The 23,022-nt window shown below is 44.2% G+C and overlaps 1 protein-coding gene across 1 annotated transcript in view; it reads right to left on the bottom strand.

Moving 5' to 3' along the window:
- Positions 1-23,022, bottom strand: part of grm7.S (glutamate receptor, metabotropic 7 S homeolog) — a 314,575-nt gene that overhangs the window by 35,205 nt on the left and 256,348 nt on the right. Inside the window, exon 9 of the mRNA XM_018261347.2 lies at positions 13,078-13,324. Coding sequence (XP_018116836.2) covers positions 13,078-13,324 — 247 coding nt within the window. The remainder of the gene's footprint in view (positions 1-13,077; positions 13,325-23,022) is intronic.

The raw sequence follows: 23,022 nt of genomic DNA, 5'->3' as shown, positions 1-23,022 counted from the left end.
ACAAATAAATATCAGGGAATAGTGGCGTCCAATGAGATCTCTGAATGCAGGCTGCCCAGTAGAGTGGGTTACAGATGCAGTCTTTGAGATAACTCCTTACACAGCATGCACACAAAATTATGCAAATTTCCATTGGGGCTTAAATGAAAATTTAATGTAGAGTTTTCATCCAATTTTAGCAAAACTGCAGTTTTCTCTCATTAGAGGAACTCTCCCTCACAGCTAGGCTATTTCCTGAGCCTGTATTAAGGCAGACAATCACACAAACAACTAAACACACAACCTGGCATTATAGATGATATGACACAGCCCAAAATAAGTCATTATTTTTCACTTAGAATTAAAAGTATATGTCCCGAATTCCCAGGTTATTTCTATCTGCAGGAAGCCAGGATAGACTTTCATTCCAGCAAGTGTCTATTCATACATTAGAATCCGTGAACGTCAACGCTAAAGGCATTTCAGGTGATTGGCGGGGTATTAAAATGTTCCCTGGGGAGGTAGTGCAAGGGGATCCGACGATGCTCATCCCTACTGAGCTCTCTTCGTCTATGCAAAGAGCTATATAGAACTTGGACTGATTTTTCTTATGGTACATTGGAAGGCAGATTACAATCTAGAGCTTAACTGTTCCAGCAAACAACTGGCATCCCCACTGGGAGTGTAAACCCTTAAATTTTATGTAGAATCGCTCAGAATGCCCTTTTGAGAAATTTACCATCAGCGAGTAGTTTATAGTATTGTTTAATAGTTTTCAAGATATTAGCCATTTTACAATGCTAATATTATGAAGCTGAAACAGAAATCCCATCTGCTAGTTAATTCTTCTGATGGGCCTGACAGTCAGGAGAAGTAAAGGAAAGACTTCTGATTAGAATAGAGCCCTTTCATGGTTCTCTACATGGTTCTCTACTTTCAACTCTACCATCAACCCCTCTAACAAGAGTCAGGCTATGGGTTTTTGAACTACTCGCTGATGGTAAAGTGGTATCAGTATGTGTGTTGCGGGGGAGGGGAGGTATGTGTGACCACGGCATCTGCTGCTCAAAAATCCTCTTTCCCAAGCCACAGGTGGGGTGGTCATTGCTGTGTGTGCTGGGCCTCTTTGAAGATTTTTTTTGTGGACGGGAGAAGATACTGCTAGTTATGTCGCTGCATATGGAGTCAACTATGACTAAAATGTAAAACTGGGGACACTAAGCTTGGTACTGAGGACATGTGGCAGTACGTGTGAATTGTGATGCACATTTGGGGAACTATAATACATGCACTGGAGGAACACTTGACAAACAAAGTTAATTCAAGGACTGGTTAAATTAAACCAGAGTGGGAAACAAAGTAAGGTATTTGTTTTCCCCTTTGATGCAAATTGGAGATGGCTTTGTCTGGACTAAGGAAAAGTTAAGTAGGCGAAAAGGTTGTGATTGATGTATATATGTTTTTTTTAAAGGACAGCTTGAGTTTTAAGGTGTAACAATTTGTTTTGCCCCCCACCCCCTCCCATTGACTCGAGCTGTTTACTTCTTACCTTGGGCAGGTACTCCTCATCTTTAACAAGCACACTGGCCTGGGGCAGTGTTCACTAGTCCACAATTAATCTATTTGCTCACCCCCTACCTGGGGTTGGTGCTCTGCTTCTTTAACAAGCACACAGACCAAGGGGTAGTTTTCAGTTGTCATTCCCCAGCTTCCCAAGTTATGTTTTTTTCTGAAGAGATCTGTATTAAGCATGTATCATACTGAAGTTATGTAGACTGGGAAGCTGTGGAAGATGACACTTGCTAAAAACTAAAAACTACCTGACTAGTGCACTTTTTAAATAAGAGGAGCACAGGCCTAGAGTTAAGCTGGCCACAGACGCAAAGATCCCATCATACGAATCAACGTACGATCAGACTTTCCCATCTCCCGACCTGCCACTAACCATAAAGATCAAAGTCTTACTATTCAGAAGAAGTAAGAACAGATCAGCCAAAGTTCTGCCCCTGACAGCAATCGTACAATAGTTATGTCCGACAAAGGCTAGTGACAGTCTCCCTCTGAAAATCGTACGATCAGAAATACACACAGAGATATTATCCGCAGCCGACTGAAATTTTCTAACCTGTCCAATCGACCAAACGACCGATCTCCGCCGGACGAAAAATGTCGGGACTCTCCACACACCATCTGAAAATCGTATCTTTGCGTCTTTGGCCATCTTAAGAAGTAATCCGTTAGTCACTGGGCTGTATCAACAAAAATGAGTGACTCTAGCTTTCTTTGTACATTATCTTATCTACTGTGCAACTGTCTGAGGAAAATGACTGACCTGATTATTATAAGCACAGAAGAAATAAGGAGGTTTACTAACTGCAAGGTGAATTAATGGTTAAACATTTCTATGTGGCTGATATAGGTAAACCCTTGTAATTTTAATCTGTATTTATATAGTAGAATTTCTGGATTTTTTTAACTTCACACTAAAGGCCTAGATTTAGGGGGTTATATATCAAAGTCCAAATTTATCTCAATATTTTCTGCTACAAACTCTGATCAAATCCGCTCAGGTTTTTACAACTTCCAGTAATTTTTTGAACTTTTCCACCCGGTTTTCACGATTTTTTCATAATTTTCACCTGAAAACTCAGAAAACTTCGAGGTATTGCCCGAAACCCAGCGCACATCAAAATATCATTGGGACTTCTCCCACTTACTTATATGCAACCTTGACAGGTCTGAGATGCCGGATTTTCAGATAAAGACTTCTCCATCCTCGGGGTTTAATAAATTCCGAAAAATTCATGATTTTTTAAAAGTCTGATTTTATATAAAAAAAACACAAATTTTTCGTGATTTTTGCATTTGGAGTTTAGTAAATAACCTCCTTAGTGACTAAAGTATGTAATTTCACAAAACAATGTTTAGATGACTATCATTGCAGTTTGCACCAAAACAGAAACATTTATTGTAAAACACTTACGTTTAAAGAATTCTCTTTTTCTTACAGTAAACAGAAAAATTTATTGTAAGACACTGAAGTTTAAAGAATTCTCTTTTTCTTAAAATCTACCAGTTGCCTGTACCCACCATGCACTCTTCTGCCGGCTTTACCCTCTTGTGGCTTTAGATGTCACTGTGTCCCACAAGGTGCGAGGAAGAGGACGGGCACCTAAACTTCACAGGAGCAGGAACAAGAGTGTAATGATTTTATCTGTTGTAAAGAGGAGTCCCCAACACTCTAAAGAGTGTTATTAAAGCCATCATCTGCCCGGTTTGATGAGAATTTTACTCCCAAAGGAGGAAGAGCAACAGCAGAAGCAGCAGAAAGTGGGAACAAATTGGCCTATTTAAAAACTAGGACAGACAACGATAGAACCAAGACTGGAATGACCTCATGCCTCCTATTTATAGCTACAAATTCTTCTGTTAACACTTTGTTGGCTCAGGTACTGATGGTGCATGTCTACTATGTTCCCTCCACATGCTGCTTATTTGTAGAGCTCATTGTGTAATTTACTCATGCTGCCTAAGCAATTTATAGCCTATCATGAATCTGCAGAGCTCTGGTAACTCTCTATCTATTATAGACAAGATCACCATAACAATATAACCTCAGCCTGTTTGGAATAGCTATTCCTCTCTCTCTGTTCTCAGCCTCAGGCTGCTCAGTCTGAAAGCTTGGACCGGTTTGGCGTCCAATTTGCTGCAGAAGATCATTCTGCTTCCCACCAACCATGCTTCTCATGTAACTATCCTGCCTAGGGATGTAGCGAACAGTTCGCCTGCGAACTTGTTCGCGCGAACTTCGACCGTTCGCGTCCGCCTAATGTTCGCGAACGTTTGGGAACGTTCGCAATTTGAGTTCGCGACCATTCGACCGCTAAAATCGAACGATTTCCATTCGTTCGAACGATTTCCATTCGTTCGAACGATTAAAATCCCTCGACCGTTCGATTCGAATGAAAATCCTTCGATCGAACGATGAAAATCCTTCAAACGTTCGAATCGAACGAAAAATCCTTCGAACGTTCGAATCGAACGATTTTGCGGGTGTTCGAAGCTCGCGAACGGTTCGCGAACCGTTCGCATTTTTTGCCGGTGTTCGCGAACGGCGTTCGCGAACACCAAAACGGCGGTTCGCTACATCCCTAATCCTGCCAACCGAAAGTGGGATATGCTTGAAATTACTGTGCATGTCTGCATGAACTTACAATATGAAGCTGAATAAAGCACATTTTAGTAGCAAAGCAGATGTAATTGCCTCTTATTTTCTCATGGACTAAGATAATTTGCAGATCTCTTTTTAAATAGAACATGAGATAAAAGAGCCATTAAAATGTGCTGCAATACAGTAAATAAGGCATGTGCATGTATTGAAGCTTCCATGCTAAAGCAATACAACCTTCTGCCCTATTCTCTTCACAGATCCATGGCTGCACTCTGCATTCTGCAGTCCCCTGAGCACAAAGCTGGAGACTGTAATAGGTGGTGTATCACTGTTAATTCTATCTGCAGCCTATCAATCACCCACCAGCCCAGGATGCAGGGGAACTTACAGCACATTCATGGGAAGCTGGAAACTGCAAAAGGACATGGGTATGCCTAGATAACAGGTGGGGAAAAAGGCATTAAATGAACACAGGTTGCCTAATTGTCCCTTGCTGAGTTATTGTAGAGTCTTTGCATTGCTTATGCACTAAATAGTAGGACTACTATATTTACTCGATTTGAAACAAAATTGTTTTTAACTATAGTTTCATTGGTGGTACTGGTACTGTTTCGGCCCTGCAGAGGAAAAGAGGCCAACAACAAGTACAGGTGAGAAGGAGTACTGCAAATAAATGCCTTTTAATCAAGAGGGAAGAGCTTCACAACAAATCTTAATTTGAGACCTGATAGGACTTTAATCTTGTACTTTGTAGGATGCAGATTACATATTTTCAATAGGGTTGACATTGTATTTCTGTTCGAAAAGACTATCTCTGCAGAAATTCTTCTTAAGGTGAGATTGGCCTTTAAATTGATCTTTAGGAAAATATCTGATTGTCTGGGTCACTGACCCCAGGAGCCAATAAGCAATATTGACTGTTTTATTTAGTTGTTTTATTTTTTGCTCATCTTTCTTTTCAGGGTCTTTCCAGTTCTTATTCCATGAATGCTTCCTATCTGCTGTTTTTCTGTTAGGGTAATGACCAATTTCCTTATGAATTCCTACTGTTTTGTGGTTTTAGAATTCCTTCCTGTATATGTGTTCCAGTGTTGGTTAAGGTAGGTAAGCCACTTGGACTTGGGTCGCGTCATCAGTAGGGATGTAGATAAAAGTACACAAAGGACATATTACATTATTTTGTGTAAATGTTGTTAGATATTTTGTTATATTGATTGGCAATGTCCAACTGGAGGGCCATAGGTTTGACATGCCTGACTGATCTTCTGATGAACCTTCCTATATTGTCAAAGTTTCCTGTTCATGTGACGCTAGCTAATTTGCTGCTGCTTTAACATCAGCATGTTCTTCAGGTCATGTTTTATTTCATTATGAATAATGCTGAACATAAGTCAACAATGAAAAGCAATAATTCCAGCAGCACTCTGATATGTGAATCAATGATTATTTATTCATGCCATTAGCAGAGCGACGTTTCGGGGCTATTCCAGCCCTTTATCAAAGGCGATCTAGTGTAAGTGTGGCACCTTATTGATTTGATTTTACCATAAGTCAACAATGAAGCACAAGGCACCAATGGCTCACATAAACAACAAAGGAAATACTAAAAAGTTGATGTTCACGTAGGAACGTTTGAGAAGAGCAAAGAACTTGGCAAAGAACAGCATTGTCTGTATTTTATGTGATGTGTCAGCTCTTTCTCAGCACAGAAGTGAAGAACCGCTGCACCAGACAAACATCATCTTCTCAGAAACAGCAGTCCACAATGTTCTCAGACGAGCTCAACCATGCACACAATATGGTAAAGGGGAAGCTATCTTTCAATCTTCAGTCATTGATTTTTACACGCTACTTTGTGTCTTCCTTCCCTTCTTTAAATTGCTAAATTCCATTTAAAATTATTGGTATCTGCATTAATTTGCCCTATTTTTTGATGACTTGTCAGAAGAAAAAATAAACAAAACATGCACCACCTTATCAATGACCACTGGGGCTGTTGAAAGCATAGACACATCTCTGCGCAACACTGTACTTCTTCTTCTGGCATCTTTTTTTTTTTTTTTAAAGAATGCTTTTTATTGAATTTTAACAACACATAGAAATTAGGGGGGGGGGGGAAAGAGGGTAGGAAAGAGAGAAGAAAAAAAAAAAAAAAAGGAAAAAATAATAAATAGCAATAATTTGGCTGGAGGCACAAATGACAGTTACAGTGAGGTCGCTAGTGATTCAGTCCATGGAGACCAGACATCTTCAAATTTCCCTGGACACCCTCTCGCCACATAGGTAAGTTTGTAAAGTTCCAATTGAGAGTTGACAAGGGCGATCCAGTGCTGCAAAGTCGGGGGTGATGGTCCCATCCAGTGAAGTGCAACAGTCTTTTTACCGTAGAACAAAAGCAGTCTCATTAAGGTTCTAGTTTGGGCTCTGGGTACCATGGAGTCTACTAATCCCAACAGACAAGTGGCAGTGTTAAGTACCTGGGGCAGGGCTAGTTCTGTTCCCATAAATTGAGTGACCTGGTGCCAAAACCTGTTCACAGCAGGACAATGCCACATCATATGAAGAAAATCGGCTAGCTGTTCACTACACCTCGGACACTTAGGTAGATCACGTTTACCCATAGCATGCAATTTTTGAGGGGTGAGATAGGTCTGATGCACAATTTTAAACTGAACCAGTTTGTCCCTAGTGCTGACAAGGGGTTTGTACAAAGAACCAATAATTTCGTCCCAGTCATCTTGGGCTAACTGAATCCCACTGGCTTCCCATTTATATTTAACTCTAGGGCGTGGATCATATTTCCGAGATAGGAGCAGCTTGTAGGACTTAGAAAGGAGCTTCACCTTAAGTGGGCGGGAGATCAGGTCCTCAATGTCAGGAGACTGCACAAGTGGGGGCGTGGGGAACTGGGCAGTGCACAAGTGAGCAATCTGCAGGTATCTGATCTCAGAAAGGTTAGGATGGGAGGTGGCCTGTTGCAGGAGGGGAAAGGTGTTCAAAACATTGTCAGTGTACAGGTGTTTGACATGTTTAACTCCAAGTCTAGCCCACGTCCCCGCCTCCGAAAAAGTAGAAAAGTGCACTAGATTACTATTGCCCCACAGGGGCGTTTCGGGAGAAATACTCCCTGTCTTGTCCGTTAGGTGTAGCATGACATCCCAAGCTCTTTTAGTAGCATCAAGCACCGGTGGTAAGGGGCTGATATCCTTCCTGCACCTATACAAAGCATTCTTAAGGCTTTCTATAGAGGTAAAGTAAAGGGCTTCCAAGGTCGATGCAGGATTTTCAGTATCAAAGCATCGCCAATTAGCTATATGAGTACTCTGTGAGGCTAAATAATACCACTCATAGTTAGGGGATGCGAGGCCTAGATTTTCAGGCAAGGCATTCAGAGTTGCGCGGGAGAGTGTCGGGGTCTTGTTCCCCCAGATGAATGCGGACTGGATACGATCAATCTCCTGTAGAGATTTTTTCGGGATATGACACGGAGTGTTACCCAGAACATACAAAAATTTCGGCAGGAAAACCATCTTGCAGATGTTGATTCTGCCAATAAGAGTAAGGGGTAGGTTTGCCCAGTGGTCCAGGGTCAATTTGAATTGGTGTAAAAGTGGCTGGAGATTGTGCAATAGAAACGTGGATGGGTGCCTATGAATGTGTAACCCTAAGTATTTGAAAGAGTGGACTACTTGCAGTTCACATTGAGGGTCCAGCATATCTGGGGACAGACTGTCTAAAGGAAAAATCATAGACTTATCCCAATTTATTTGGAGGCCTGAGAAGTTCCCAAAACGCTTGACAATACCCAAGGAGGACTGCAAAGAGATGTGGTGATCAGCAAGATAGAGTAGTGTGTCGTCTGCATACATTGAAATCTTTTCCTCAACTGTTTTATAGAGAAGGCCTCTGACTAGGGGGGATTGCCGAATCTCAATGGCCATAGGCTCGATGGCCAGGGCGAAAAGGAGGGGAGAGAGAGGGCAGCCCTGTCGGGTGCCCTGGGATAAGCTAAAGGCAGGTGAAAGTATCCCATTAACCCTGATGGCTGCCTGGGGCTCCTTGTACAGTAATTGGACCCATTTTATGAAAGCAGGGCCGAATCCCATTCTAAACAAGACTTCCCAGAGGTAAGGCCACTCAATGGAATCGAAAGCCTTGGCCGTATCGAGGGAAACCACCAATCTGGATCCTACATTCTCATGAGGCAATTGTAAATTAAGAAATAGCCTTCTAAGGTTAAATGAGGTAGATTTGGTAGGCATGAATCCAGATTGGTCAGGTTCCACCAAAGTCGACACCACCTTGTACAATCGATTGGCCAACACTTTAGCAAGGATTTTAACCTCCATATTCAGAAGGGAGATTGGGTGATAGGAGGAGCATAGTAGTTCATCCTTCCCGGGTTTCGGAATAAGGACAATAGTCGCTTCAGCAAATGATTTTGGAAAGGAGAAGTCCCGAAAGGCAGAGGATAGTGTTTCATGGAGAATGGGGACAAGTTCCTTGACATGAATCTTGTACCAGTCTATAGGAAAACCGTCCGGTCCGGGGGCCTTCCCTGAGGGAAAGGATAAAATGGCTTCAGCCAGCTCAAATTGGGAAATGGGGGCATCTATAAACATAGCCGGGGCCTGAGAGAGTTTTGGAATGGGTATAGTGTCAAGATATTCGTGCAGTTCTGCTGCAGAGTAGTGGGCAGTAGAAGCGTACAAAGCTTTATAAAACTCACTAAACGCCAAGGAAATATCCTTAGGAGAGGTAAGGACAGCCCCAGAGCACGTTTTGATTTTGGGAATGGCAGTGGAAGTCTCCTGTGCCTTGGCTAGAAACGCCAGCGGTTTTCCATTTTTGTCCCCTAGGGCAAACATTGTGCTAGTGGCATGGAGCATTTTTTTCTTAGTTAGTTCTATCCTGTATAGATTTAGGCGTCTAAGAGCCGACGCAAATTCTGCATGATTGCCCAATGATGGGTCAAGTATGTAAGCAGATTCGGATTCCCTCACAGCCAATTCCAAAGTCTCCAAAGCATCCTTACCATGTGCCCGCACCGCAGCTATAGATGCTATTAAGTTACCTCTCAGAACAGCTTTGAGGGCATCCCACGTAATTTGGGGGGAAGCAGACAATCGGTTATCCTGCCAATAATGTGTAATGGCGGTCGTGGAGTTGGTTACCACAGTCTCATTCTTTAACCAGAAGGGGCTAAGTCTCCACTGCCTAGAGGTAGGGTCTGGAATCAAGGCTAGCGAGAGGAGTAAGGGAGCATGGTCGGAGATTGCTCTGGGTAGGTATCGGATCTCACGTACTTTAGGCAAGAGATCGGGGGAGAGCAGAGCCAAGTCTATTCTAGAAAGAGAGTGGTGAGTGGCCGAATAGCAGGAGAACTCTTGTCTCTCGGGGAACTTCCACCTCCAAACATCAGTCAAGCCATAAGCCATTGCCCATTCTGCAAGTTTCGAGGTGGTGGGGGCCGTTGTAGAAAGTCTGTCCATAGCAGGATTGAAGCAGGCATTAAAATCTCCCATAATGCAAAGGGGGGCCGGGGGAAGTTGTACTATACCCTGATATATTTCCTTAAGCACCACATCAGTGAAAGGGGGGGGAATGTATACATTCACCAATAAAAGAGGGTTTCCAGCTATGGTACATGCCAATATCTGGTAACGGCCTAACCTATCAGAGCGAATATCAAGAAAGTCTAAAGGGAGGCCCTTACGGATAAGGAGAGACGTACCTCTAGCATAAGAAGAGAACGTGGTATGATACGTATGGGACGCCAGGGTTTGCGCAAAGCCAGGACCCTATTCCCTGTCAAATGCGTTTCTTGAAGCAAAAGAATGTGAGGGTTGTACGTTTTGAGATAGTTAAAAACCAATGCACGTTTAACCTTATCGTTCAAACCTCTCACATTCCAAGATACAATAGTTACTACAGACATGGTAACCCACAGAGACAATATATACTCACAATCCCCAATTCGACTCCATGGCACCCAGGCGACACCTCGATCATCAAGGTAAGCTGAGAGCAGACATTCCAGCCAAAACCAAAAAAAAAACTAAAAAGACAGAAGGACAGAGAGAAGAGAGGGAGAAAGAACACAACACAAACCCATACATACCCCAAAAACACCCCCCACCCTGCCCAGTCCTGAAAGTACAGCGGGCTTAATATCCCAAACGTCATGGGACTGGAGAAAGTGGTTGCCCATAGCTCAGTCGCTACCAGCTGAGAGATCTGCGAAAGCGAGCCGTGGGCTGGAAATCAGCAGGACCAAAAGAACAGCTGATGGACAAAAAATTGTAGGACATCTGAACCTGGCAAACACGTTTCCACTGTGCATATACGGATCTTGAGAGGGTCCCAAACCAAACATTACTCTTGGCCGAAGGGTGGTCAGAGCCTGTGAAGAGGAGTTAGCCACTTGGTAAGTTATATAAGGCGTACGGCAACGCCGGACTCCGTGTGGGAGGCTAAAACGGACAGGAAGAAGGCAACTGTCATGCCGATCAGGCGTGGAGATAGGGGTATCCTCAGACTCGGGAGCAGGGTAGCCATAAGTCGGATCAATACAGGGCACAGAGCCACGCTCAGCCATGCAAATTGAGGAAACTTCCACCCAGAGGGAGGCAATCAAGGCACACAACGGAGTCCAACTATAGTCATTTGTAAACCAGAAAGGGTAACTCGACACAGAGGACAAGCCACACGCCCAAAAGTTGTGTAATTGCATAGCGTCCGTGTGAGAAAAAATACAGTAACAGCTTAGTAGCCCGTAAACGATACAACAAGTAAGTACCTGTAGGCCCACAGGAGCCAGGCCAAGTGTGAGCGGCCGCACCCAATTAGTGGAGGAGCCAGGGGAGCCCCATACGAGTCCAGGTTAGGGAGGGTTCCTGAAGCGACACTGTGGGTCATGGCCTAGGGCTTCGTCTAGGCCTCGCTTCTAGCCACTCCAGGGCGTCTTCCGGAACGGAAAAGAAATGAGCCTTGTTGCCCTCCACGACTTTGAGTCGCGCGGGGTACAGCATGGAGTAAATAAGATTACGATCCCACAACCTTTTCTTGACTTCAGTAAAAGTGCTGCGTAGTTTCTGCAGGTGCGTGGAATAATCCGGGTACAAGGAGATTGTGGCGCCGTTAAACTCAAGCTTCCCCATCGACCGAGCTGCGGTCAAAGCAGTGTCTCTGTCCCTGAAGTGCAAAAGTCGGATAAGGAACGGGCGTGGTGGGGCTCCTGGTGGTCTGGGCCTCCCTGGGACGCGGTGTGCCCTCTCCACTGTGAAGTGCGCTGTGAAAGTGGCCTGTGGCAATAGGGTCTGAAGCCATGATTCGGCAAAGTCCACCGCATGCTCACCTTCCGAGCCCTCTGGGAGACCCACCACGCGGACATTGTTCCGCCGCTGACGGTTCTCATAATCATCTAGTTGCGCAGCCTGTAGCTTGAGCTGATGGCGCAGGTCGTCCAACCGCTCTGGGAGCGGCCGATAGGAGTCTTCGAGATTGCTCACTCTAGCCTCAACCTCCGCTGTGCATTCCCTTATAGTCTGCAGGTCGACCTTAATGAGAGACAAATCAACCTTCACCTCGTCAATTCGGGCAGTCAAAGTAGCCTGACAGGTTGCAATGGCGGCCAAAACAGGAGCCATGGTTGTATCAGGCCCAGGCCCCTCCGACGAGAAGGGCCGTCGGCGCCATCTTGGGCGGGTCGCCTTACGTATTGATCCATCTTTTGCGACATATCAGCCGGTTTTTTCGGACCCTTAGAGCCACCCATGTTCACCAGGTAAGGCACAGTACCAAAGGGGTATAGAGTCCCAAAAATTGTTTCGGTCAGGGTAGAATCAGGATCAATGTGCCCACGGAGCTCACCGCTGTGCGACCAGTTACTTCGGCATTCGGCCATGCCCCCCTCCTTCTGGCATCTTTAAAGCCAAAAGATATAAGTACACATGGTTGTTTCAAGAATTATTTTACTAACGTATGTATTACGGGCTGAATTAACTGATGGGAGCAAAACTGGTTGGTCATACCATTAATTGAAAAATTCTTGATAACCTTGGTAGGACATCCTGAAACTTTTTACAATTATTAAGGTTCTATTACAAAAAAATTACACTTTTTGACCAGATATTTTACCATTGTTTATTCTTTTTTTATAAACATCCCAAAATATTGGTTGTTCACTTTCCCCACTTTCCCCGATCCTTGCTTAACTACTCTTGAGGGAAATCATGTTTATTTTTTCAAAACGCATCAATTAATAACGCTGCTCCAACAGAATTCTACACTGAAATCCATTTTTAAAAGAGCAAACTGATTGTTTAATATTTAATTATAAAATCTGGAATGGGGCTAGACATATGGTCAGTTTCCCAGGTGCCCTCAGGTCATGTGACTGTGCTCTGATAAAATTCAGTCACTCTTTACTGCTGCACTGCAATTTGGAACAATATTACCCCCATTCCTTCCCTCCTTAGCAGCCTCTCAACAGAACAATGTGCAGCTAACCAGATAAATAGCTCCCTGACACCTCTGCTGAAGGATTTCTTTGCATTGCTAAAGGTGCTCACTAGCTTAACCTATTTGTAGACATGATGATATTAGTACAGCCTAGGTCGTGATTAAATGCACTGGGGAAGGGGAGAAACAATAGCTGTCTCAAAGCAGTTCCATCCTGGCTCCTTCTCAAAACTCAGAATCAGGCACAAAGCACTGAGATGGCTGCCTCCACACCAATATAACAGCTAATCAAAATGCATTTGTTGGTTCAAGAATAACATTTAAAATAGCAGAGTAAATTATTTGCAAAGTAAAGAGTGTAATTTAGAAATAAAAAGTAAACTATAAGAATCATGACATCATCCCTTTAAATTGGGCTGTTCAATAGGCCACGCACATTGTCTAAAAATGCTGTTCATACTCACTGTTTGGATTCACGTTCTCACACAGCTCTGTCTTGGCTTCTCCATTAGGTCGGTCACTGGGCTTGTGCGACAAGCGCGTTGACATTGTGGCTGCTGTTGCCACAGCCTTGAAACTACGCTTACGTTTCTGGACATTGAGCTCTGGGTGGAAGATGATGATATAAACCTTAGGCATGTAGAGCATCCCCAAAGCCACCGAGGCACTAAGATTCATGGAGATGGTGAGGGTGGTGGTCTGGATGTAGAGCTGCAATAAAGAATTCAATCAAATAGGGTTATGAAGAGATAACTTTTCATCTGAGACTGAGGTTTCCAAAAATTATTGGCAACAATGACATCTGAACATTTTCAAGGCAACTATTGATGCAGCAACTGGGAAATATGCATCTGGTGCACACAGCCACACCCTCTGCCCATTACAAACAATGTTGTGCCAGATGCACATACTCACAGCAGTTCTAGCTATACTTCATGCAGAGGAAAACCAGGTTGACTGTCAAAAAAAAGGCTTGGGAAGCAGCAAATGTGTTTTCTTTTAACTTTAGTAACTTCAATTTTTAATATTGAATCTGAAATTTTATTTTGCAAAGAGTGGGTGAGTGTAAATATGAAGCTTTTTGCATTAAGCGATTAATACATAGACAAATATAACACACCAGAGGCAAGAAAAGCTCACTTAGATGTGGTAATTCTCCAAATCACACCACTTTGCACATGAATAAAATCCCTACAGACTCCGGAAACACGGAAATAAATGTGATCTAGCTATTATAAAAGTGCGAACATTTTACATTCATAAATGTGTAAAAACATTTCCCTTTCACGCCTTCGTTTATAGAGTTCTGACTGTCAGATGTTTTAAGTCAAAGGCACAATGAGGTGCCAGTTTGTTAGTTTGCTTTTTGTGGTATTGTCAACTTCCAAGCCCTAGGCACCACATGGGATGCAGCCAGGATGGATGGCGCCACCACTCTAAGAATGAGAGTAATCTTATTCAGCTAAAACAAAGGAACACTGGCCAATGAGAAAGGCTAGGGACTTGTAAATTTGCACCCTCAGTTGAGTCTTTACCACACTACTCCAGTACACCAAAATGGCAAACCTTACATTAATGCTTTTCACACATTTATGACCTGAACGGGAAGCTTGACCACTGGCAGCATCAATTATTGTCCGTGTTCCACCCTTCATTTTATCTCCAAACCTTGCCACCAATCCACACCCGTTCAGCAATAACTGAATAGACACAGCCAAATTCGGCCTGAAAAGGCTGCAGCATAATTTATTAACTTCACAAACCAAAATTAATTATTAATAGTGATGGGCGAATTTGGGTCATTTCACTTTGCTGAAAAATTTGAGAATTTCCAGCGAAATTCGCAAAATGGCGAAAAATTCCTACTAGTTAACCTGCAAAGAAAAGCCCAACCCCCCACTAGGGTTGCCACCTTTTCTGGAAAAAAATACCGTCCTTAGTATTTATTTATCCTTTTTCCCTATTAATAACATTGGGATCAACCACCATTTTTACCGGCCAGGCAGGTAAAGTACCAGACAGGTGGCAACCCTACCCCTCACCTCTATTGCTGCAACTTTGATAATACATCTACTTAACTGAACCTCTTGCTCCCTTCTTTTAGGATGGGGCGGTAGGGACTTTTTAAACCAAAATGTGGCACTTCTCCCCAAAAGTCCCTAGTTTAAGTCGCCCAGCTCCACTCCTTGGCCAATCACCTACCAACTTAATATTACCATGTCCTGATAGAACAGACCCTGTCATGGCTCACTATGCTCCATAGATCCTCTGCAAACTCAATGGGGCTTCTTTCCATGCAGTATCATTTCCTTTAATTTATATAATCATAGCCTGTACAAAAAGATGCAATAACACCAATTATGTGTATTAATGTGTACTGTATATTGGAAATAGTTCACACACTATATAGTAGGACAATTGCCTGGGGGCCAACAGTTGTAAAATATGTCATTTATGAAATCTGAATATGATGAGTAACAGAAAGCTGCTAGGCGCTCACTAACAGTGCATAGAAAACAAAATGGAAATATTTACAAAGAGAACATGTTGGAATTACGCCATTCCTTTAATTTAAGGTATGTGAATTCCGTTTGCCACTTTATGCCTTTTCTCTCAAGGTCCAGGTTCTTCTTATTACTGTCCAAATAGCAATATACTCTATTTTACCCTACTTGTTAATAAAAACAGTGCTCAGTATTTCAATGCAACCTTATGTTGAAATGAAACTATGTTGAAATTAAACTCTACTTATTAAAAGTATACATTTCCCTTTAATGAAGCTACACAGCATCTGCTCCCACACTTGCCTCATTTCTAAGGTATATGGATGCTCCCCTTACTGCCCTTGTATGAATAGCAATATAAATATGTAGTCATTAAAAGTGATGGGCGAATTTGCAGCGATTTCCCACGATTCGTCGCTGGCGAATAAATTTGCGAAACTGCCATGCAAATTTGCTGGCATCCAAAAAAAAAATGGATGCCACATTTTGGTCAAAAATGAGACAACAGCATCAAAAATGAGACGCTGCGCCGTTTTGCAAATTTTTCACCGTTTCGCCCATCACTAGTAATTAATATTTAATTTGGGGCATTAAACTCGGCATACATCAGGGCTTGCAAACAACGGCTTAGGGTTGATTACTGGTGGGACCACAAACTACAAAGGACATTGAAGGAATAAGGCAAGGGAAAAGTAGCAGGTCATGGAATGGTCACACAGAATCGTTCAATCTTTGTAAGTCTCTGCAAGGAATCGATGACATGAAATCAATCAAGTCATTACAATCCAGGTACAGGGATGGAGTTCATTGTCTAGACACGGCAGAAATGTTACAAGATGGAGAGATAGACACATGCTCAGCTCCTTTATCACTTGGGCTCTGGAAAAATCAAATAGTTGCAGGGGAAGATGTTATAAAACTCATTTTGTGATTTTGCTCAACATTGTTTTGCTTGGGCATTTATGATTATGGGTGGCGAAGTGTGGCGAAGTGCGGCGAAGTTACGCCTGGGGCAACTACGAATCTTAGTGAATTTGCCCCTTAGAGTTTTGCTAAATTTGGTGTCTAGATGTTGTCATTTCCAGTGAAAAAAAGACACCAGCATCCAATTCTTTGGGCACCTTGGAGGTGATGGTAGCTCCAGGGTTCCTGTAGCAGCTTTTGTCTATAGATTTACTTGCACAAAATTCTTAGGAGGTGGTGGGATGAAAGCAGTGATACTGAGAGCAACTGTAGAGAAGTTTGTGGAATATGGAATGGAACATTTTTATGCAATGACTGCAGCTAACTTTGCATGACTGCAACTATGCTTAGTGGTTATAGATGAACCCTATAATCTGCATCTTCCTGCCACAATATCAGTGGATTTCAGCCAATTGTGGGGAGAATCAAGGGTGGTTTCCTGTCACTGAACTGTTAGAGAGGCCAACAAGTTGCATGATGAGCAGGGAATCAACTAGACAAGGAAACAAGTAATGAAGTCATCTCATTCTCTAAAAACATATTATATCCAACTAACTGTGGTTGGACAGCTACATTTACATTATCATTTGTTTAAAGTATAACCTGTTGAGGTTAAATAAATAGATTCTAAGTCTAAAAGCAGATGCCTCTCTTGTATGTACTGTACATGGCTTGTGATTATATTGTTGCATAAGCATAGAGAAACATGAGGGACAACAGGGCAGTCATTTTATAGATGTCCCCTGTGCTGGAGGTTCAATATTGCTAAAATCCATGATTTTACTTCAGATCAAGATGTAAGAGGTCAACTAATCGCTGCTTCCCGGTAGCTCTCCTACAGTGATATCAAAGCCATTGCCTTGAGCTGAAGTTAAAAGAAATACATGCTTAAAGGAACAGTAACACTAAAAAATTAACCTCCTCCCTCCAGTATAAAATGTAGCTGGATAATGGCTCACGTGCAACATGTTGCTCACCAGCCCCTTGGATGTTGCTCCCAGTGACCTCAAAGCAGGTGCTTATTTTTGAATTCCAGGCTTGGAGGTAAGTTTTAGTTGCATAAAAACCAAATGTACTGCCAAATAGAGTCTCCTGTAGGCTGCCAGTCAACATAGTGGCTATCAAATAGCCAATCAGAACCCTTATTTGACACCTCAAGGATTTTTTTCATTCTTGTGTTGCTCTTCTCTTTTCACTATTGAATGTGGCTTATGGGTAAAAAAAAGTTTGGGAACCACTGCCATAGATATTGGACTGTTCATTGATCAGACTGGTGTGGAAATTTCATCAAGGTGTCTCTGTGGATTAAGAAGTGCAGAGGTAGGGGGCGTGGCCTGACATGGTGGCGAGCGCACGCATTCCTTGAGAGCTCCGTCGCTAGGGTGCCTCAAACCCCGATTTTAAGCACTTTTAACTAGCTCATTTTATATCCACGGGGCTCATTACACCTCAAGAGACCTTAGACTGCAAGATGACGGGGAAACGGCGACAGCAGCGAGAGCAACGGGTGACTATGTCCCCGTACCTGCACAAGGCGAGCCGAGCAGAGAGGCGCATGGCGCTCCAAGATGGCGCCGAGGACAGGGACCCGCCGGAGAATTCCACCCCTCGGTCTTCCCCGAGAGCCTCGCTACAAGATTCCGACTCCCCTCAGCGTTCCTTGCCGGTGGACCATGCCGAAAGACGCACGGAGGCCCAAGATGGCGCGGATGGCGGGTGCACACGTGGCGGTCCCTCCCCACGCTCTTCCATGACGAGTTCCCAGCGGGACGTTGAGTCCCCCCAGCGATCCCATACAGGTCAGTCGCCGGCATACTCCCAACTGCCGCACACGCAGCTACTCCAGGCCCTAGATCTGCCCTCTCAGGCCTTCCTGGAACAGGACCCTGATCTGGTCCCAGTTACCACGCGATCCCTCACTACGCAGTTGCTAAATCTACAGGAGACTCTCACGACAGCTCTCACCAAAGCAGTCACTGATGCTGTCGCAGTAGCCGTGAGGGAACTCCATTCGGAACTCTCTGACCTAGGGGGCCGCACTGATAAGCTGGAATCTATTACGGATATCCTCATACAGAAACAGGCCAGTATGGAGGATGAGAGCATGACTCTCAGAGACGAACTGCAACAGCTTAAATGCATGTATGAGGACCTAGAGAACAGGTCTAGGAGGCAAAATCTTAGGATCCGAGGAGTGCCGGAGGATATATTGGCACAGGACATTCCGAACTATCTGGGCGGCCTCTTCTCTGCGATATGCCCGAATGTGCATCCTGATCAATGGAAGCTCGACAGAGCTCACCGTTCACTGGGCCAAAAGCCTCCTCTGACTAAACCGCCCAGGGACATTGTGACCTGCCTGCACTACTTCAGGCAAAAGGAACTTATCCTTGCCCACGCCCGCACCAGTGCAGATATTACATACCTAACCCACAAAGTCAAAATCTTTGCGGACATTTCACCAATTACTTTGAACAAGCGGAGGGAGCTTAAACCTGTCACTGCCTATCTGCGTGAAATGAAGATTCCGTACCACTGGGGCTATCCCTTCAAGCTAGTGGTGCAACGCCAGGGACATACCTACATCCTACAAAACCCAGATAACGCACAGCGTTTCCTCGCAGCTCTAGGCCTACAAGACAAGCCTCGACCGATTGCTGTAACTGACACAGAGGTGCCTCCGCTTCGTCCCCAATGGCAGAAGATCCCGAGGTCTTCACATCGTCAGCAGACGACGTCGCCTCCATCCTCCCCCCTGGATCGTCGAAGCAGCCCCTCCAAGCCAGATTGAAGGCTGCTGTTACCACACTTTTTGCATTACCCACTCTTGAGGGCTTGTACGCCTGTCACCCATTTTGCTACGGACTTGCATGGATTGTTCCAGTCATCTTTTACCATCTGGACGTGCCTCTCCAGGTTTGCCATCTGCACCCCCCCTAAGGAGCACGGATTGCTCCCCTCGAACCTGCACCGGCTAGGTGTTTAGGTTCGGTACTGAAACTACCTCTTCCTCCTTTTTTTTCTCTCTACTTTTTGTTCCTTTTCTTTTTGTGTTTTCTCCTACCTAGTTATTTCCCAGTTCTCTCAACGTCCTACTTCTCTGTTGATGACTCTATGGGCTACATGCGGATTTTTTGCTGCTGTTATTGTTTTTTGCACTAACTGTTTGTTCCCTCCGGTCAGTGACTTCCCTACCGAGCCTAGCCTTCACGGACGACCCATTTGCCCCCATATTTTTCCAGGCACTCTTCAATGTGGTGACGTGTCTGCCGCTCACTGTCAGCTGATGATGTACTGTGCCCCAGTCTCTACGCAATGTTTCTCTTCAATGAGGCTACCGGGTTGTATGTTTTCCTTTGCTTCCAATGTGATATTATGCTTCCTGTCTATTGTACAAATGGTTGTTTTTACCAGTCTTAATTGTAAAGGTCTTAACACTATTGCTAAGCGATACTTGGCCCTGCGAGAACTGAGGCTCCACAAAACAGACATTGCTCTGATACAGGAGACTCATTTCTCTCAAGACAAGCCGCCTAAATTGCAATCTAAGTATTACCCAACGGGATATTATGCCTCAGCTACTACCAAGCACGCAGGGGTGGCCATTATTGTACATAAAGACTGCCCGTTACAAGTCACACAGGTCACTTGCGATCCTAATGGCCGCTATATTATATTGGAGGGCACCATTTCCAACACCCCCCTTCTCATTGCAAATGTCTATGCACCTAATCGGGGCCAAATAAGGTTTCTTAAAGGCTTGCTCAACAAAATCTCTGCCTCCACTGCCCCTTATAAAGTTATTGGAGGTGATTTCAACATCTCTGCTACCCAATCTATGGACAGATCATCGCCTTCATCGGATAGAAGTGCCCACACTCTATCTAAGGAATTCCGGCAATTACTACAAAAAGAAACCTTATTCGATTCCTGGCGCATAGACCACCCTCGAGGTCGTCAATATACATTTTATTCAGCAATGCACAAAGTACATACGCGTCTAGATTACTTTCTTGTTTCGCAACCCTGCCTTAGACTCCACTTTACTGCAGACATTACAGCAATTACGTGGTCTGACCATTCTCCGATTATTCTGACCCTTGACTTACACGCCACTCCACCCAAAATAGCCCACTGGAGACTTAATGAAACTATTTTGAATGACCCAGATACATTTAACAAAATGGACACTCTGCTAAAAGAGTACTTTGCTCTGAATGAAAGCTCTGTCCAGTCTTTGACCACCTTGTGGGAGGCGCATAAAGCCACTATGAGGGGTCACTTTATTGCTCTGTCTTCTGCTAGAAAAAAACAACACATGCAACTACAACACGACCTCCTATCCCAGTTAAGCACCTTAGAATCTCTATATAACGACAACCCCTCTGATACACTACTCGAACAGATTATCCAAACCCGTAGCCAACTCCGAATCCAGAAGGAAACTATAGTTGAAAAGGCACTGCTCTGGACTCGGCAAACTTATTACGAGAAAGGTGACAAACAACACACCATCCTAGCCCGCAAACTGAAAGACTTAAAAGCCCGTTCCACCATTGCTGCGCTCAGGGATGACTCAGGCACTTTGATGCATAATCCAGATCATATAGCTGCGCAATTTCATAAGTATTACTCTACCTTATACAATTTGAGACGAGACCAACCGTTGAGCTCCTCACCACCCTCCCCGTCGGATTTTTTACACCACGCAAACTTACCTAAATTTCAAGATGCTGATTTGGACACTCTTAACGCTGACATCACACAAGACGAGGTCTTAGCCACACTTAAGACTCTACCTAATAATAAGGCCCCAGGTCCCGATGGGTTGCCCTATCAATACTATAAACACTTTCGCCTCACCCTTGTACCTTATCTTACCAAACTGTATAATAGCTACCTGCAGGGAACCCCAATCCCCCCAACAGATTTGACATCGTTTCTCACCCTAATCCCAAAGGACGGTAAAGACCCAACGGTATGCACCAATTATAGGCCCATCGCCCTTTTGAATACCGATTTGAAGCTATTTTCCAAACTTCTAGCTAACCGCCTAGCCCCCCTTTTGCCCAAGCTGATCCATCCAGATCAAGTGGGTTTTATATTAGGGCCGTCAGGCAGGGGACAATACAAGACGTGTAATTGACCTGCTTAGCGTATTGGAAGGGCAAAAACGACAAGCACTGGTACTGAGTCTGGACGCCGAAAAGGCGTTTGACCGCCTCGACTGGACGTATCTTTTTACACTTCTCCGCCACCTCCACTTAACTGGGCCTTTTCTCCAGGCCTTGCAGGCCTTATATAGCACCCCCACCACCTATCTGAAATTGCCTGGACACTCCCGCACCCCAATTAAAATTTCGAACGGGACCAGACAGGGTTGCCCTCTCTCGCCCCTCCTCTATGCGCTGAGCATAGAACCACTTGCTGCCCATATACGCAATCATATCGACATTACGGGAGTAGAGGTGGGTCCTGATCATCACAAAATCGCTCTCTTTGCGGATGATGTGCTCTTAACGATAACCAACCCACAGGTGTCCCTTCCATCCCTACATAAATTGTTAGATACATATAGCATTCTCTCTGGGTATAAAATTAATGTGGCTAAGACTGAAGCTCTTCCCTTACTTATCCCTGCTCCGTCCTTGGAGGCACTACAGGCCACTTTCAAATATAATTGGAAGACAGACTATATTACCCACCTAGGAGTAAAGATCACGCCTCGCTATAGCGATCTTTTCCGATACAACCTCCCACCCTTGGTCCAAGAGACAAAATCTACACTTCAGAGGTGGGCAGGTTATTCTATATCTTGGATGGGTAAGATAGCCTCTCTCAAGATGTCTATCCTCCCCAAATTTCTCTACCTTTTTGAGACCCTGCCCATCCCTGTCCCCCAGATGCTGTTTAAAGAGGTTCAGACGCTCTTCCACGTTTTTATATGGGGAAAGAAACGGCACCGAATCAATAGACACACCTTAACAACCCCGGTTCAGATGGGTGGTATGGGGGTGCCCCGGCTTAGGCTTTATTATGAGGCAGCTCAACTTCGTCAGGTATTGGCGTGGTCTTGCTGGTCTTCCGCCATTGTTTGGGTTAATATTGAAACACATCATTTCTGGCCCTTTCACCCTAATGCCTGGCTTTGGTCCAATCCTAGTAAAAGTAGACCCCCAGTACCGATGCTTAAGTCTACAGACCTTACTTTGAAACTTTGGTGGAAGTTGAGATTCAAACACAGGCTGGCCTCCAATCCCTCCCTCTTGCTTTCCCATTTGGGTAACCCTCAATTCCAACCAGCTTTGACCCCACAATATTTACAACGCTGGAAAGGTGCCCCTTTTTTCACTCTAAGGGATCTGACCTCATCAGCCATTGGTACCTTTCCTACGAGGGAGGCGCTACTAGATAGGGCACCAGATCTTTCACTTTCGTGGTATGAATATTTTCAGTTGAGACACTACTGTACTCCATTACTGGCACCACAGCGGGATGAACATCTTACCCCCTTTGAACGTCTGGCAGTCCAGGGATTACCCCAAAAAGGTCTAATCTGTTCCATTTATAAATTGCTGATTAACCCTTCCCCGGGTACAGGAAATAGGCACAGCTATATGCCAAAATGGGACGAATGTGTAGGGCGGACGATTGATGTCAAGGAATGGGAAGCCATTTGGGATAATACTAAACGAGGGATTACGTGTGTCAGGCAACAAGAGAATATCTTTAAAATTTTGATGTTCTGGTACCACACACCAGTCAAGCTCCACCGGTTGTTCCCGGATACTTCTCCTGACTGCTGGAGGGAATGCGGGCACCGGGGGACCTTGCCCCACATTTTCTGGTTTTGTCCTCATATTTTGTCATTCTGGGATGAAGTTATAATCCTGTTAAATCAGGTGACCCGCCATACATTGGATAAATGCATACTGCATGTAC

The sequence above is a fragment of the Xenopus laevis genome, chromosome 4S (assembly GCF_017654675.1).
Source record: "Xenopus laevis strain J_2021 chromosome 4S, Xenopus_laevis_v10.1, whole genome shotgun sequence".
In the NCBI taxonomy this organism is placed as follows: Eukaryota; Metazoa; Chordata; class Amphibia; order Anura; family Pipidae; genus Xenopus; species Xenopus laevis.
Note: the sequence above shows the minus strand (reverse complement) of the source record. Positions and strands in the feature narration are given on the sequence as shown.